Below are 18,633 nucleotides of genomic sequence, written 5' to 3' on the forward strand. Positions count from 1 at the left end.
ACGTGGCGACCTAATTCAAGCATTCAAAATTCTAAAAGGTATTGACAGTGTCGACGCAAGGGACTTTTTCAGCCTGAAAAAAGAAACAAGGACCAGGGGTCACAAATGGAGTTTAGAAAAAGGGGCATTCAGAACAGAAAATAGGAGACACTTTTTTACACAGAGAATTGTGAGGGTCTGGAATCAACTCCCCAGTAATGTTGTTGAAGCTGACACCCTGGGATCCTTCAAGAAGCTGCTTGATGAGATTCTGGGATCAATAAGCTACTAACAACCAAACGAGCAAGATGGGCCGAATGGCCTCCTCTCGTTTGTAAACTTTCTTATGTTCTTATGTTCTTATATTCTGATGGTGGTAGTGGTAAGCAAGTAGGGGAACCCATAAAACAAAGCACATATTAATACTTAGGTAAAAAAACGAAACTTGAATTGAATTAACTGGCTACTAGTGGTAGCCAGTTCGCAAAACTTTAGCACAGCACATTAACAAATCTCTTAATTGAACAAATAATTACATTTAATCATCCTCCAAGATAAATAAAAGGATGAGAAGTAAGTAGAACCAGAATGGCCATTATTAGGTATTGTTTGAAGGTTTCTTTTATCATTCTAAAATCTTTAAGTCATTGTAAACACACTTTTTTTTTTTTTTTTTTAACGCAATGTGTGTTTATTTAGTGGAGCAGTTCTAATGACAACTTAAATATTATCATAGCCACTCCTTAATTACTGTAAAATGACCCCCACTGGCACAGCACTTAGTTTGTTGTAAACCCATGTCATAATAAAAATGGACAGGGTCAAGTGGATATTTTTCAGGAATAGTCATGCTACAGTCTATAGGTATGCTTTCAGTGAATGTATCTGCTTGTCCATTTATAAACGCAAATGTCTTTTGAAAGTTCTAAACATTTCTGTGACTCAAGTTTTTTCGGTCCACATCTGAGACGAATGGATTTCCTCAGGATGGTTAAATGGTATTTCTTCTCTGCCACCAGCCTGTTTATCCTCAGGCCTCACTCCCTCAATGTGCCGTAATAATTCCGGCTGTCAAAAAAAAGAAAGAAAAACAACCGCTGTGTGTCTAACCGGGAGGAGCCGCCACACCCCGCAGGCTCTTCATTTACTGCACACAGTGTCTGAGAGCATCCTTACACAGACACAGAGTCGATTTGTGATGGAGGTGCTCATTTTTTAGAGAAGTGTTGTTTTTTGTATCAAAACTAATAAAACATCTGTCATGTTTTAGTAGGGGGAGGGAGGTGTCATTCCTCTCATCTTTTAAACTTTGCACTCAACTATTTCCACCTGTTTTACACATTTACATTTTTTACATGTCTAAAGAACCTTTTGTCCAATTGTGATGGAACATACAAAGGACATTTGTTGGTACAAGTTATCAACAGTTTTAGAATCTGGGGGTACAGAAGTGCCTTTTTCTGTCTGTCTGCTTGTTCATACAGTTGTAGTCAAAAGTTCTAGAAATTTCTCAAACAAATAATTATTGGAAAAATCTTTTGTAGCAAAAGTTTTGCTTTTGTGGATGATGGGGGAAAAAAAAGTTATGTCTACAATTTATTTATTTTAGCATTTTTTTTGCAAAACTTGTTAATTCAAAAAATGTTAATTCAAAAGCATACACTGAAAAGTAAAATTAAATTAACAGCTAGTTGAAGCACCTTTTATCAATGATATACTCTTTTAAATGGTTAGGATATTTGTCAGTGAGCTTTTGGCATGTTTCTTTAGTGATTTTTGACCATTCTTTTAATGCAAAATTGTTCCAGTTCATTCATATTCCAAGGACTTCTCTTGTGCACAGCCGCCTTCAACTCGTAACAAAGATTCTCAATCAGATTTAGATTGGGACTTTGACTAGGCCATACCAGAACCTTCATTTTATTCTTCTTTAACTATTCTGAAGTAGATTTTGTTGTTTGCTTTGGATCGTTGTGTTTGAATGTCCAGTTGTGCTTTAAACCGAGTTTTGTAGGGGAAGGTTTCATATGATTGGCCAATATATTTTGGTATGCTATGAAATCCATTTTAGCATGTATTGGAACTACATTTCCTGTGCCATTAGAAAAAAAATAGCCCCTAGAAGGATACTGCCACATCTTCTGGCAATATGGTTCTCTTCTTTGTACGCCTGCCTCACCAGACTTTCTCCAAACGCAACGACTATCAGCGTAACCAAATAGCTCAGGTTTCTTTTTTTTTTTTTTAATTCAATTTTACTTTTTTGTAGTGCCTTTTGCAACAGGTTGCCACAAAGCGCTTTACAAAGGTAAAAAACAATACATATTAGTGAACAGTAAAAATAAAAACAAAACAGAATATATAAGCAGTATTATAAAAATATGATTTTAATCTAGATAAAAAAATAGAATAGAAATATAAATATGTTTTTAGTTTATACTTGAAAACATTGACTGACGGGGCTTCTTTAATTGTGAGGTGCCAATAACTAAAAGGTTTACAATCTGAAGTTTTTTTTTTTTTTTTTTTTTTTTCGGAATAATAGGTACAGACAGTGGGCCAGCATCCAGTGATCGGAGTGGAGTGGGGACTAGGGATGAAACGAAAGTAAATTTCCACGATACGAATAGTTGAGAGCCCACTTTCACGATACACTGATTATCGCGATAGTAGCTGTTGTTTTTCCATTACTTTTTTAACTGAATGAAAAGAAAAAAACAAGTTCTGTCTTTTTTTTTTCTGTGTGGAATATGGTCTGCAATGCAGGGAAGCTACAGGCTTTAAAAGAGAGCAAGATTCTAGCAAGAGTGAAAAATACTTACTGAAATTGTCCTTATATTACCATCATTAATAGTTGCAAAAAGTGATACCTTTATTAAAATCTGTTAAAATGGAACGGCAAGCTTTATTCCTCCTCCTGCTTTATTTACACATTTTATTTATTTAAATGTACTTAGAAACAGTACATAATTAGAAAAGATGAAGCATCTGTATTTCTTTCAATACATTTAAAGTACTTGCTTTACACACATACTGTTAACTATTCTCAATTATTTTTCAAATAGTCTGTAAAATAAATAAAGTATTTTGTATTATACAGCCTGTAAGTATGGAATAGGGCAGTATGGGCATGATGTTCTTTATGCATATTCCTTTTTATTACTTTTTTGTCTATTTAATTTATAATTTTAAAAAACACTTTTCAATATCGTTATCAGCTTTACCTGAGGTAGCCTGTTTTTCTGGTGGCATTATAGTCTATAACGTGTACATTTGAATAAAGGTATTTAAAGTATATACTGATAATTGAGGGTGGAACAGAGGACAGTATAGGGAGGGCGCCGCACTGAAAAAAAAAAAAAAATGTTATTAAAGTGACCTTGCTTGTTGACGGCTGACGTCTTTTAACGCCACCAGGTTCCAAGTACGGAAGGGCCTGTTTGAAGTTGTTCCTGTTTTCATTGTTGTGCTTTTGCAACTCTGCGGATCTGATATATTTTTTGTGTAGTGAAATTACACACTAGGGCTGTCAGTTAAGCCTCAAAATAGCAATCGATTAATTGGGCTCACAAACTATAATCGTTCTAGTAAATATCGGTGATTGTACCATACATTTTCAGTGCATTCCTCTGTGACGTTATTATTTTAATATCACTGCAGTTAAGTAAAAGATTGTGTACAACAACTGAATGCAAGGGGTAGTTACGCCTGGGTAGTGCCAGGAGAAAAAAAAAAAAGCAGGAAAAAACCCCCCAACATTCGCAACAAGTTTAACATACTACAGGAGCATTACAAAAATATTTATTCCAAACAGATTACAGTACTTTGGAATGTAAACTATATAAACTAGACAGGAGTTTACGAAACTTTTTTTTTTTTTTTTTTTTTTGTTTTAATTCAGCTGCAGCATCACGCATTGCATCTTGTTAACACTGTACCACCTAACCTTCTCTATCTGTGAAACACACAATGGAGAAATTCCAGCCTAAAACAAAAAATAATAATAATAATAATAATAATAATAATAATAATAATAATAATAATAATAATAATAATAATACATTGATTTACTTACCAAAAATTGCATACCTGCTAGTTGATCCTTACTCCAAAATTGCGTTTAACATCACTGATCATGTATTTATTTATTTTTAACGTTATTGAATATTGTTAAATATTCATTATATAACGGTTCATTTTGAAACAGTCAGTTTTCTTCAATGTGCAAAATTTATTTACAGGCTGCTTGCCATGAATACAAGCCTGTGTCCTGCTCTGGCTACACGGTGGCGCTTTTTATTTATTTTTTTAACACAGTGAATACACATAGGGGTGTACACGAGCATGTGAAGAAGAGCAGAAATACTTTAAATAAGAACATAAGAACATAAGAAAGTTTACAAACGAGAGGAGGCCATTCGGCCCATCTTGCTCGTTTGGTTGTTAGTAGCTTATTGATAGCAAGGCAGGGCGTTCGGTGCAGTTTCGTTGATAAACTTAAATAATTGTATTAACTGTGCGTTATAAAAATGTAAGTATTGAATCGATTATGCAGTATTTATATCCATGTATATAATGAGGAATGGAATCGATCGAAAATAGATTTTTGATTTTACTGTAGCAGCCCTCGTACACACCGATGATTTTACCATCATTTGGAGGGAAAAGCATCCGTTCTGATTCCAGCCATGTTTAGGGAGTATGTGACTATTGATTGTTATTGTTTTATTGAAAGATGATTGAATAATTAATGCTTTAGACATATAAATGTCTCACCTGTATGTGCTTGATTTAAATGGTGTTACTGCACTGACGAAGGCCAGTGGCCGCAACGCGTCTACATGAATTCGCTTCATTGTTTTTTTTTCATAATGATGTTATAATAATATATAAGCTTAACAGCAGATACCTGGTGAGTGCTTGGCTTTTTACGACATTCTGTATATTTACTGACGCCTATAGCACACCATCAATACAAGAACACTGCTCTTTTAGCATGCCCTTATTGTTTCAGTGTTGACAGGTACCATGTGTTTTGTACTTTTTGATAATAGAAACAATAGTTGAAATTGGGATACTCAAATGTTTGGAAATCCTCTGTATCCTTCTCCAGTTCTATGACAATAAATAATTTTTTAGCTCTTTACTTTTTCCCATATTGTAATGACAGCAATCATCCTATGCCTAACCTTTTTATACTCACTAAGAATATTCACCTACAATCCAGAATTTTCTAGACTTTTCTAGAATAAGGTTCTGCTTTATCTTATTGAAATTTATAGCACCTTGTAGACAATACTGTCACAGCATCAAAGGGTATGAATACTTTTGAATTAGCATTAGCAAGTTTTGCAAAAAAAAAAAAAAATGCTGAAATATATAATTGTAGACATCTATTTCTTGTAATTTTTTTCCTCATCCACAAAGAGAAAATTTTGCTACAAAAGATTTTCCCTAAAATTCTGTTTTTGAGAAATTATGAATTTCCACTGGGGTATGTAAACTTTTGATTACAGTTGTATGTCTCACATACTTTTTAAACATATCTAAAGCATCGCTTATTCACTTGTTATGAAACTTGGTTTAGAAATTCTTCAGCTATTGAGAGTTTCAGAATTTGGGGCTATATGGAGGCATCTGTCTATCTGTCTATGTCAGACTTGCATTTCTAATTATGCATACAGTGGATGTAGGTCACGGGGACCCTCTTTCAAGTGTCACGACAGAAAATGGCCAAGCAGCAGTGTACCTTGTAATTGCCAAGTTTTGTGCCAATTCTCATGACCTAAATTGAAATGCTCTAATGCCATGTTCTGTTTTTTTCATATGGTGCATTGTTCTGCATGACTCTGTCTACATAGTGGATATTGACCCTTCTGGGAAATGTCTGAGTGCACTGTGGTGCCACTGCATCTTGGCTTGTTTGAAATGCACACACTGATTTGTGCTGCTCTGCTCTTCAGGTCTCTTCTCTGTAGCTGTGATGAAGCATGTTGACTCAGTAGCCCCCAGGCTTCATTGAGAAGGCGAGTCTGTTCTGTTTCAGTTCACTTTCCTGGGGTGGCGCTTTTGCTCAGAAGCCCGAAATGCACTGGAAAGAAAGCTGAACGGAAATAAACCATAGCTGCAGTTCAGTTGTTCATTTTCATGTTTATGCCACAGATTGTTTGAATAAATGACGGCAACATTTACTGCTCCATCACACCCATGCATGCACACAAACGGTGTTGAGTTTATTTATTTCAACCAGTCTGAAATCAATAGCACATTTGATCCAGTAGTTATTCTCAATCTCCATAGAATGGAAAATAGACAAACATGCATGCAGCCGAGTGAACAAGGACATATTCAGCATGAGAAAAAAAAAAAAAAGCTTGGGCTTTGTGAAATGCATGCATAACCCGTATAGAGTTTTGTAGATGTGCTGATTTGGAAGGGGTTTAACAAGGAACAAAATGTCATGGATCATTATGAAACACTAACTTTGCTGTAAAATTTCCCTGGAGGTAATCACTGACTGTGGAAATAGAGGTAGCACTCTGTAGAACCTTTCACACTGGCATGCTCTACCTGGGTCAGGACACAGTGTCATGCAGTTCACCTACGAGATTTCACACTGCTTTTCATAAAGCAGGGTTCACCTGGGTGTCAGATGCAAGTAAACAATACGCATAGCAGTGCTCCGAAGCAGCCTGTTACAGACCCTTCCATCCAGACTTCTCTGGATTGTACCGTCATACCAAATGTTGATTAGAGCAACTGTTTCTTCATCCCTGCTGCAATCTGGCTCATGGTGTGTCTCAAGCAACAAAAATATGGCTAAAAAGAATAAACAAAAACATTATTTGCGGAAATGAGACCTTCATGCAGGTGTGGCTGTTTGTTATTTCGTCGGCCGTCAGGCATTTTGTTTCGCTCAACATGGGTCAAAGCATGTGGACCCAAATACCTTCGGCTGGACCAAGGTGACAACAGTCGGGGGTCTGACGAATCATCAAGGAGAAAGAGATGCTCAAGGGAAAAGGGGCAGGGGCCTTGCATTAATAAATACATCTTACAATGCCAGTCAGGTCAGATGAATGAAATGCAGCGATAAAATGCACACCACATTTCAAAGGATATCAGCACCCCGGTTATAGATGAGAGTAGTTCCAATAGGAGACTGCTAGTGATGGAACCAATGATCCTGGTGAGCCAGGAAGAACCAGCCTAGAAGAGAAAATAACCTTAACCTGTGCAAACCAAGGGTTAAGTGGCCAAGAGCCTCTGAGAAAATGACTTGGCACACAGTTGACATGGACCTCTGCTTTTTGTCAGAAAAAGTGAAGTGGAACAGTAGAAAGGAAGATAGGTAAGTTTGGAGTAGAAGATAAAAAGCAACAATAAACTATGATTCCATGAAAGTTTAGACGGCAGCTGGAGATTGAATGTCTGGTTTGAAAACGGAGGTAACTGAGGAAGCAGTGGAGGAGGGCTGAAGAAAGCCAGAAGGCGGCTTGTGAAGTTACAGAAAGCAGAGCGTCTATGGACGCGCAGTAAAAAGAACCAGCTTTTATAAAGATCTGTTCAGGTTTGTGAAGAACTTATTCACCTGATAAAAGAATGGGATACTTACAGCAATTAAGCCCAAAAGCTATCTTGGAGACACACACTGATCCATGAAGAGGGGAGCCTATGTTGGTTGCCTCCTGATATTCCACCTACTAATCCACAAAATACCACATGGAGGACTCTGCTCCTAAGTGGAAGGAGGTGGACTGGAGAAAGCAAGAATCTTGTGGTTGTTGATGAAAGTAGCCTGGGTAAAACAGGTAGTCCTAAAGGTATGGCACAGTGCAGGAGGGGTCTTTATCCTAAATAAAAAGAATCTCCCACTGTCTACCAATTTCTTTTTTAAATGTGGAGGGTAAGATATTCCGCATTGTGGCACAAAGGTTGCCAGTCTATCTGTTGAAGAACTGCATGGTAGACACCATACAGAAAGCTGAAATTCCAGGCTTTCTGGGATGCTTGGATCATGTCCATCTGATCTGGCAACATATTCAGCATGCAAAAAAGGAGGCCCTCCATGTAACATTCTTGGATGTAGCTAATGCATATGGTTCAGTGCCACATAAGCTCCTTTGGGATGCATTTGAGTTCTTCAGCGTACCCAGTACTATAACAGGGTTAGTGAAAGCCTACTTCAGGGACTTGCAGTTCTGTTTTTCAACTCCAGAGTTTACCACTACCTGGCAGCTTCTCTATGTCTGAATCATGGCAGGTTGCACCATTTCTCCACTGGCCTTCACCCTGCAATGGAAGTCATTATTAGGGCCTCGAAATGGGTAGGGGGAGGAGAACATCTGGCCTCTGGCATGCGGCTGCCAGTACTTGGAGCATATATGGATGACATGACCACCACGACTACAACGGTAGCCTGCACCATTTGGTTGGCAAACTAGCAGATAACATTAGATGGGCATGTATGCAGTTCAAACTTGCCAAGTCTTGGTTGGTTGCCACTTGGCAAAAGCCAAGTCCACTACTAGCATGAAGTAAATAACACCTACTACACTGTACTATAAAACATAAACATGCTATCTGGTTAAAAACATCACTGTTTGCAATCCTTGCCTTAATATAGTCTTTTACTTCCTTGGTCACACCACCTGGAAAGTGAAATTGTCCCTACCCCTTCTGCATCCTTTTTTTAACTGTGTATCCAATTTACTGACATGCTCTATAGCCAGTTACATGTTGACCCCAAATAAACTGCTGAAGTGAAACTGTGCCAGACTGAGAGTGAGGCAAGAAACTTTAACTGCGTGAACAAGCAGATTTCTGCTGTAACGAAATGTTTCATAGCTTCACATTTGAGATCTGTTTTATATAGCAAATGGAAGTGCCCCGTCAGGCAAGACTTCTGGTGTTATTTACTTTGATTAGCATGTGAGAGACGGACGGACGGACAGCATCATTGAAGCATAGTGGGCTTTGCTGCAGCTCCTCTCTGCCTCTGTCTATGTACTGAGGAAGAAACTGTGCATCACACGGGATAAGAGAGCCTGTGTTAAGGCTGAAGCTCCTCTCTGCTCTGTGTGTGTGTGTACTGAGGAAAGGGCTGTGTGTCACTCTGGATGGGAGAGTTTGTGTCAAGGCTGCAGACAAACTGGCTCCAGAGTTGAGAGCCCAAGGGACACACAGCAGGCTTAAAAATCAATAGCTGGGGATGTATAGTCCTGTCCTGCTTAGATGTCTTAGTGACTGTCTTATGTGTAGAGAATGGAAGGTGATTGAGTCATCACACAGTGCCTTTGCTGTAGGTTCTCTAGCTGTTGTAATGCACAGACAGTGTGCTAAATAGCACAGTCGCCGGATAGCAGAAATCTTCTCATTAAGCCTAAGCGGGCAATTATTACAGACACTGTGTCTCTCAGGGTGGGTGTATTCAAAATGTACACTTCAAGGCTAGAGCAGCACAAACACATAATTATAAAATCACTGTGAGGACAAGTCCATTAACTATTGCAGTACTGAGGACATTACTTGAAGGGATAGCCTTTGTGTCAGATATTCAGTATGAGTTTTACATGGTGTTATCTTGGACGTTCTGGTTCAGGGGTTGCCCATATAGTGGTACTTGAAACTTGGTATGGACATTTCTTTCTCAAATTCCAAGCCCTGAGTTTTGGATGGTTGTTCTAAATTGGGTATGAAATCTGAAAGGTATTTTGACTTGCATTCTTGTTGTTTCCTGGTTTTCTGTTTATTGTCCTGGTGCTTTTTAAAACTTGGATTTGAACTGTGGCCGCAGGAGAGCACTCAGAATCATGTTTGGATTCCAAGTACATCAGGTAAACCATTAACCTGACCCCCTGCAACATGTCAGCCGCTATTCGTGATACAAAGTGAATCTAAAGAAGAAGAATACCTTGTTTGTGCTATTTCATATCCAAGCAAAGTTGCTTTTAACCTGAACAAATCATATGTAGACTCAAGGGCACAGGACGCTAGTCCCAGTTGGTTTGTTTTTTTCTATATATACACCAGCGCTTAAAATAGAGTCTTGTATTTTGGTATCTGCAGTCAATACCTTACAACACATTACCAGCCCACATATTTGTGGCATCTACAACCTTGCCTTTAGGCGGCTAAGCAGAATTCTGCAAATGAATAAGAGCAGTACATTTCTGAAACACAGATTTAACAAGACCGCACTTCATCTCTCATGCACTACACATACAATCCATCAGTCATGCAAAAGGTGGTGGAGACAGGAAGTATAATATTGCATGCATATAGTATTGTTGATTTTTCTTGTTGTAAACTTTGATTAATTTTAATGCTATATGAATACAGTGTATATTGCTATGTAAATTTTTTTGGGACAAGGACCTTTTTGGGGTATTCTAATTATTTTCATTCAGTTTTCTTTGCATTTATTCAACCAGCAATCAAGATTGTAAATAGCCCTTCACGCATTATATTATGTCTAAGATTTTCTAAGATGGCTGTCATGAATTACTCCAATGTCACAGACTTGCAAAGAGTTTTTACTGGACTTTAACTGTAGAAACACATAGTAGCATATTGCTCTTGAGAAATCATCAAACACAGAGGCTTGTCCAGGTATTCTGTCACCTACCAGAAGGTCAGCGGTTACCCACATTCCTTGAATAGGGTCCAGTTTCGACAGAAAGCAGATAAAGTGGAATCATTTGCTTTGTCCTTGCTGAGATCTCCTTGCCTGTCTACCCTGAGAGCGATAAATCACTGTTACAGGTCAGCAGAGATGACAGGCGCTGGGAGCATCAGGAGGAATGCTAATTAATTAGGCTAGTTAAAGGTTGTTAGTATGAGGATATCCAAGCACTCTTTTTCATTTCTAGTCAGTGGATGGGGTTGTGCATGGGGTTGCATATCCCTGGCCGTGGGATGCAGAGGAGAAATACAAATATTTTACACCTGCATTGTTAGATATATCTAAAGAAATGATCGCCAAGTACTATGAAACTGTATCCTAGGAACCAGATGCCTTCATTTTTATAAAACTTTGAGCCCCTTAAGCCTCCAGCAGCAGAATAATCATCTTATTATATTCTGACTGACAACACTATTCTTATTTTCTTAATGTTTTACCCCAATTCAAGGCTGTTAAATGCATTTTCTCCACTAACCAACAGAGAAATCAAAACAGTAGCCAATCATAGTTCATTTTAATAAATGTACTGTTACACCCTGCCAGCATATGTTTAGAAATGCACTGTATGCAAAATTAATATAGCATTTAAATTTTATTTTGTCAACAAAATTAAGACAATAGAAAGGCAGACAAAAATCAACCCCAAACTATCGACTTAATTCTGGAGCAAGGTACGTTACTCGGATGTATCGCTTGATGTATTCAAATTGGTATGAATCCATCTGTAGGCATTTGCTATGTCCTTCTAAACCACACTTTGTTTCTTTTACTGTCATTGCTATTAGTAGCATTCAAGGTCATCAATGCGGGAGGCACACGTCCAGTGATTGGATAAAATAGGCAAAAGGGGAGGGGAGGCATGCCACCTTCTGGCTATTTTTAGACGACTTTACTCGGTTTTCCATGCAAGCCATCTAAAGAAATGTAAGAATATTATTGGCTAATAGATGTGCCACTCATAACTAGAGAAGAAGACAAGAGCACGCCTGCCTCTTCCGAATGTACAACAGAGACTGCATGGAGGATTTGGAATCGACGGCTGCCTGAGTAAAATCTATATATTGTTGCTTATTACATATAAATACATCATAATGCATATTTAAAAGTTCTCAAGTAGGCAGTGCCGCCTCTGATGAGCCGCTACTGCTTTGAATGTACTTTTACTCAACATAATGTGATCCAATCATATTGAATAGACCAAAACTATTAAATACATCGGTTGAAGTGTGTGTCCACTTGACTTGTTTGCAGGTGTGGTCTGCCCAGTCTCCTGCAGTTGCCTGTTCTTGGTTCCTAATAGGTTAGCTTGTAAGTACAGATTGTAGTACCATGGCAGCGTGGCAGGAGGCCCAGCAGCTCAATTTGTCGAGGTGTGCAGATGGACCAGCTGTTTCTTCTAGGGTCTGGGTAACTCCTCATTACCGCCAGCAGCTTTATAGAACACCAAGGCAGCAAGGCAGCAATGACATGCAAAGAAATCTATTGGAATTGGAACTTTGGTCTTATTGTCTTGCTATTAAATCTGAAAAGCGTTGGGCGGTTTATGGTAAACTGTAACTTTGTGTTAAGCAGTGCGGTGGACTGAAGCTTCCCAAACATAGAAACCATGCTGTCACACTTGTATGCTTTCTGATCACTTTATTAGAAATTGTCTACCTGATTTAGATTAGGCCTCAACCTAAATAAGCTATGCAAATTAGGTTGATCATGTGGTTTGTGGTGTGGGTATGAAGCTGCAGGAGCAGCACTGTTGCAAACAGTCTTCCAGAATTAGGGAAAGGCAAAGATGTAAGAGCATTGGAAAGAGGCAGGTCGAAGCGAGGTCGGTGCCCTAGTAGCAGGGACTCCATATTGGCAGGCTGCTCGAACACATTGCTCATCACAGTGTATCAGCAGCAGCAAAACACAGGGAAAGGGGTTGCCAAGAGACTGGAGAAGATGATTTGAGAGGCATACCAGGTATGAGATGTTAATTTCTGACTGGATTAATACTCTTCAAGGCTTCTTCCTGCATCCTTGTGGTCTGACACATCGCGTCATGGCTGTGATTGAGCTCGTCTAATTGTGCTGAAACATGGGAATGATGTTATTGGGTATATCTTAATATCGGGGTGGTCTGTCTGCCTTTACATGCCTGTGGATACATGCCAGATTCACATTCTTGCTTATATCTGGTAGTGATGAAACCTGCTGAAGACATTCTTTTTGAAAAGGTATTGAGAGCATTACAATGTGGGGATACATGGCGAAACCTGTGCCTCTTTCCTTCAAAGTGCTTTCATTTTTACCTACAGTGCAGTTTGTGATCCTGATGGCTCTAATTTTGTATTGCCGCCATGTTGGGAGTTGCATGGTATGTTACTATGCATTTTTTTATTTATGTATTTATTTATTGAATATGTACAACAATTATAGCAGGTTTTGAGACTGCAGATAAAACCACTGTAGACAATTTAAACAAATGGGTAAGTCAACAATGTCTGGTTTCTGATCAAGCAGAATGCAGATTAGACTAAAAGGTGGAAGAATTATTGTAAGTGTTCATCACATTTTAGTGTAAAATTGAACATGATTGTGGGGCTTTGCTATCTTAATAAAGCTTAATATATACTCTAAAGTGTGACCAATATTCTTAACCAGCAGTAGAATGAGGCTTGAAATGAAAAGAGTCACGGATTTTACGCTTGGAGATTATCATGAGGATTGCCACATGGCAGGATAGCAATGTTCATCAGTGCAACACTGACTGTTAGACACACCCACTTTGATGTGATTGACAGCTAGCACATGGCTGTGATAATGGTTCTGTGGTGTGTTTAATCAAGGAGTGTTTGTAGTTCTGTTTGATTACTTCAAGTCTCCAGGGAGAAGGCTGGGCTAGTACAGTAAGAAAAATCCTCGTTTTGATAAGGTAAGTCAACACTGTAAGCAAACCAGCATTAGGACCACATCTGAAACTTTCTGAAAACACCATCTAAACTTTGTTCATTTCAAAAGTTCACAGGAAGGACTACAAACATAAGAAAATGAAAATGGTTACTGAAATGTACAGTCAAGGAACAAAGCTGACAAACAAAACTTGTACATGTAGAATATTGTGAGACATATAGCATGTTAGTAACTCATATTGGGCAACATTTACTGAAATGATCGTTCTGCTCTTTAAGTACAGAAGCGCGTTATAATCCTCTAGCTTTCCATAGCAAGCTTAGGGGTTTCTAACCTCTGGTACTTAATTAAATTTATCCCAGTGGTAAGATTTCTATGAAGATATCAGGGGTAATCCCCCAGCTTCTCTCTGACACTCCACAATCTATTACATCCACAAAGCTAAACCTGTGTTTTTGCTTGTCATTGTAGGAAAGACTGGCAGGGAATGGAGAAGGCAGTCTTGTCAGGTGGGGATGAGGGAGTGTGATAATTTGACTTTACACAGACTATCACCTCAGCCATGACTCTATCACTCATCACCCCCACCCCACCTTCCTCTAGTAGAAAATAGAGAGGGGGAGAGGGAGAGAGACATCTCTGCACTAGGATGTGGCAAACAGAGCCATTAGTGCAAATCTATTCTGCAGAAAACAAAATCACATCATCAACCAGTAGAAGAAAAAATCCAATCTGCCAGTCACAGGGGTTACAGGATGAATGCAATGGTATTTATCTTTATCAGTATGCCCTCAGTGATGACAAAAACACACATGAACATAACCCATTCTCACCCTGCTGACACACACACACACCCACACACACACACGGGAATGGGTGACCACTGTGCTGCTATTTTGGATACTGCTTTAATGGTTAATGCTTTAGTCTAAATTGGCCACCATTTGTCACATTGCAAATAGAGGACAAGTGACCTAGTCACCATGTAGATTTAAACAAACAAAAAAAAACCTTTTTTTTTTTTTTAAATACTTTTTTATCAGTGTAAAAAATGGAGATTCAGTTGTTTTATGTGAAAAATAAAATCCAACAGATAAGGCAGCATAGTTTTGTGTATAAAACAGTTATTATTTCAACTTTTGATTTTCACTTGAGTAGCCTTGTGAGGTTATGTAGAGCAGTTACAGTGTCTCTCAAAAGTATTCACCCCCCATGAACTTGTCCACATTTTATTGTGTTACAACATGGAATCAAAATGGATTTAATTAGGAATTTTTTGCCACTGATCAACACAAAAAAGTTCATAATGTCAAAGTGAAAAATAAAATCTACAAATTGTTATAAATTAATTACAACTCTAAAACAAAAAATAATTGATCACCCCCATGAGTCAATATTTGGTAGAGGCACCTTTGGCAGCAATTACAGCCATGACTCTATTTGGATAAGTCTCTACCAGCTTTGCACATCTGGACACTGCAATTTTTGCCCATTCTTCTTTGCAAAATTGCTCAAGCTCCGTCAAGTAGGATGGGGACCTTTGGTGAACAGCAATTTTCAGTTCTTTCCACATGTTCTCAATTGGATTGTGGTCCGGGCTTTGACTGGGCCACTCCAGGACATTGACCTTTTTTTTTTTTAAGCCACTCCAGTGTGACTTTGGCTGTATGTTTGGGGTCATTGTCCTGCTGGAAGATTAATCTTCATCCCAAGTCCCAGGTCTCTTGCAGACTTCAGTAGGTTTTCCTCCAGGAATAGCCGCTCTAGTGCACAGGGGTTTGAGATCTGTCCTCTAAATTACTGCAGGTAGAATGATTAAAAACAAAACAAAATAATCATTAATGCTTAAATAGTAATTGACAAACCAAAAATCTTTTATTGTTTTATGACGTTCCTGCCTTTAAATAATTCTAAAACTTTGTGACAGCTGGTGTGTGGAATTCATGATGTACTTATTGCTGTAGGATTCTGATGATGTATTCCCATTACACTGGTAATAGCTCTAGTCAGTACAGAAATGACACAGTTATATTGTATAATTTTTATTTTTCAAGATAGAAATGTGCTACTCCTCTTCAAAAGCTCACATTGACCTCCTCACGCTACAGCTTCACCCTGCTTTCTACCCAGTCTGTCTGCTTCTTTGCAACAGCTTATCATTTTTTTGCCCTGTGGTTCATTGCGCTGTGCAGTTGTGTGACTGATCCCTCCAGGAATATGTGGCAACCTGTGATGGAGGAGCCCTGGAGTGGTTCAAAGGGGCAACGAGGCTGTTGGGAAATGGGAAGAGCACAACTCTGCTCTACTTTTGTTTTTCTCAGTCTATTTTTATTTAGTATCTTAAGCTGCCACAGCAGCAGTAAAATAAAGCAGACACAAGAATAAATAATCGCCTGCAATATGTAGCGCACACTTTAGTAGAAATAGGCTATCATCACCTGGGAGTATTAAGTTTGGAGTTTCTTTTTTCAAGTGCTAAATGGTTTTCTCCTTAACGAGTAACCTCTGTGAAAGATATTCATGTGAACTATAGAGGCCAGCTGTAGCGTTTATACTGCAGGAGGTGTGCAGTGTGAGATTATTCAATTTCTTTCCCATATACACAATATTGTGCGCATGCAGTCTCATCTACGTTAATGTTGTAGTGTATCATAAAATGCAGTCGGGTATTAAGTATATGTCTAGTATGTCTTGGGTCTAGTGTATATCTAGAGAACCGCTTGTCCAGTTGTAATGAAAGGGCCCTTTTGTAAAAAACAGTTGTTGATTTCATCAAGATGTGTGTGCCTTGTCTGTCGATGAGTATGTCACACCTTACTTTATAGATGTCTACATTGTGGACATATATCTTAGTTTGAGCATTGGCACATTCATCACAGTTAAATACTTACGTGTGCTTACATTGGAGATATGCCTTGGTGCTTGATGTTCCGAGTAGATCTATATTACACAGGGGTGTATGTTACTGACACACCTTTTGATACATTGTCGTTGCAGCGTTGTAGCTGTGTTGGACCCCTATAACAAGCTGCTGTGTTGTGTGTCTCCCCCTGCAGGTCAGCATATGTCTTTCCCCCCGCTGGCTCTCTGGGTGACGGTTGGACTGGCTGTGTGCCTCCTGGGACTGCTGGTCACCCTGGCGTACATCTGCCGCCACAAGATCCGTGAGAGCTGCAAAGAGGGAGCCGCGGGTGAGACTGAGAAAGTCATCCACAATGCATGGAGAGAAGACCGAAATCTATACCCATATTGCACTTCCATTAATTACGCTGCATAGGTCTCAAATACTCCATTTTCAAAGAAATACATCTTATAGCAAACATGCATTTTAAAATACGATATTTGGTTAAAGAGGGTTTTCAGTTTTCATGTCTGGTTCCCAGGAAGCAGAATCTTCTGGGTCAAAGCTTGTGAGCCAGTCAGAGAGGCGGCTGATTGGTTAGTGACACGAAAGAAGCCATTGAGGGGATGGGGTCAATTTCACCCTCATGGTGGCCAAACAAGTGCAACACAGACATCATGGCAAGATTTCTTTACTCTGTTTACCATAACAAACTGAAGAGCACAACAGCAATGTTAGCATCATTTTAAAGTTTGTTTCACTGTTCTCCCAACCTAAAAGTAATGAATTTACGCAACTAACCCCCCTGATCCAGTTGAGCTGGACTGACTCACTGGTGATAGCAGAAGCACACAAATAATTAAAATGGATAATGTTGGAAATGTGGTGTGATGTGAACACAGTGCTCCCTTGTTATACTGGGCAGGTACCACACTGGTGCTGGAACGAGGGGGGGAATGTAACAAGGATCATTTATATCCAATAAACTACAATACCTGCATGCTGGCAATCAAAACCACTATGACAATAACACAAAGATAACGTGTCAGGGATTAAGCAGTGATGTTCTGCATTTGAGTTGAACTGAGTATCTTGCTGGTGGTAAATTGCAACTGCAATGCTTGGCTTGCTGCAGTGGCAGATGGCAGCCAGCGAGAGGGGCAATGTAACAGGGGACAGTAGCATTGATTTGTACTGGCGCACATGGTGCAATGTGAGGGGGGTGTGATCACCGGGAGCGGTATAACAAGGAAGGATTGTTTGTTGCTCCAGTGAATGAGACAACATGTTGTGCCACTATTGCTAGCAACTTGCATCAGAAGACCTTAGATGACCCCTTTGCAGCAAAGACCTAAACCTGAGGAGTCACAGAAAATGAGTTTTCGTCGGCTTCGTCTTGGTTTGGTGTCATTTCCTCCCCTGATAATTTCTTTAAGTTCTCCAAATATATAAAGATGTCTTTTGATAAAAAAAATTTAAAAAAAGATCATTTCAGCTGCCAAGAAAAGCCCAGCTTCACAGCTCTGTTCTGAGAAGGAAGGTAATTTAAGCTGCCTTATCTTTTAATGGAGTTCAGTGGGACAGGCAGGTTGAGTACACCCAGCTTCTACTGTAAAGAAACAGGGTTCAAAACCAAACCAGAGAGAAGTGAGGCCTCTCAAAAGCCACTCTTCATTTGGATCATTCTTTTGCATTGCTGGATTTCTACTCTGTAGACGTGGAAGCTGATATATTGGTTTATACAGTGACAGTGTGTGTATGTGGGGAATTGGTTCCCTTTGTGTGTTGGACAGCGTAGCTTTAGAGAGAAATTAGGGAAAGAACGGTCCTCCTGATTTAAAACATCAAGAGCAGAACGGACGGTGTGTTCACATGTTAGAAGCACCTACCATCTGTAGCACATACTTTAGGTCTCACATAAATGGTGAATTTATAAGGCAAATTAAATCTCTGACATGTCTTATGTCATAAATACAAGCTGCATCACCCTATTGCAGCCATTTCAGTCACAAAAGTTAAAGACGTCTTTTGTAGAGCGGTGATAGTCTGCGCTCTACTGGCGGGTGCTTCTCTATCCAAATTTCAGTAATTTGCAGTCTGAAAATAACTTTGGAAAACAGACTTAAGTCCTCAATGCAGTATCCATGAAGGAATTGGAGGTGGTATTTATTTAGGAATGGACACGTATCTCAATTTGCAGTAATACTGAATCTGTGCCTGGCTGCTGCACCCACATGTT

The 18,633-nt window shown here is 39.1% G+C and overlaps 1 protein-coding gene across 4 annotated transcripts in view; it reads left to right on the top strand.

The window, feature by feature from the left end:
* The window catches only part of LOC121299162 (CD276 antigen-like), a 98,318-nt gene that overhangs the window by 52,661 nt on the left and 27,024 nt on the right, over positions 1-18,633 (top strand). For all 4 annotated transcript variants that reach the window (XM_041226750.1, XM_041226751.1, XM_041226748.1 and 1 more), the window contains exon 5: positions 16,609-16,743. In XM_041226750.1, the coding sequence (XP_041082684.1) occupies positions 16,609-16,743 (135 nt within the window). The remainder of the gene's footprint in view (positions 1-16,608; positions 16,744-18,633) is intronic.

The sequence above is a fragment of the Polyodon spathula genome, chromosome 24, assembly GCF_017654505.1.
Source record: "Polyodon spathula isolate WHYD16114869_AA chromosome 24, ASM1765450v1, whole genome shotgun sequence".
Lineage (NCBI taxonomy): Eukaryota > Metazoa > Chordata > Actinopteri > Acipenseriformes > Polyodontidae > Polyodon > Polyodon spathula.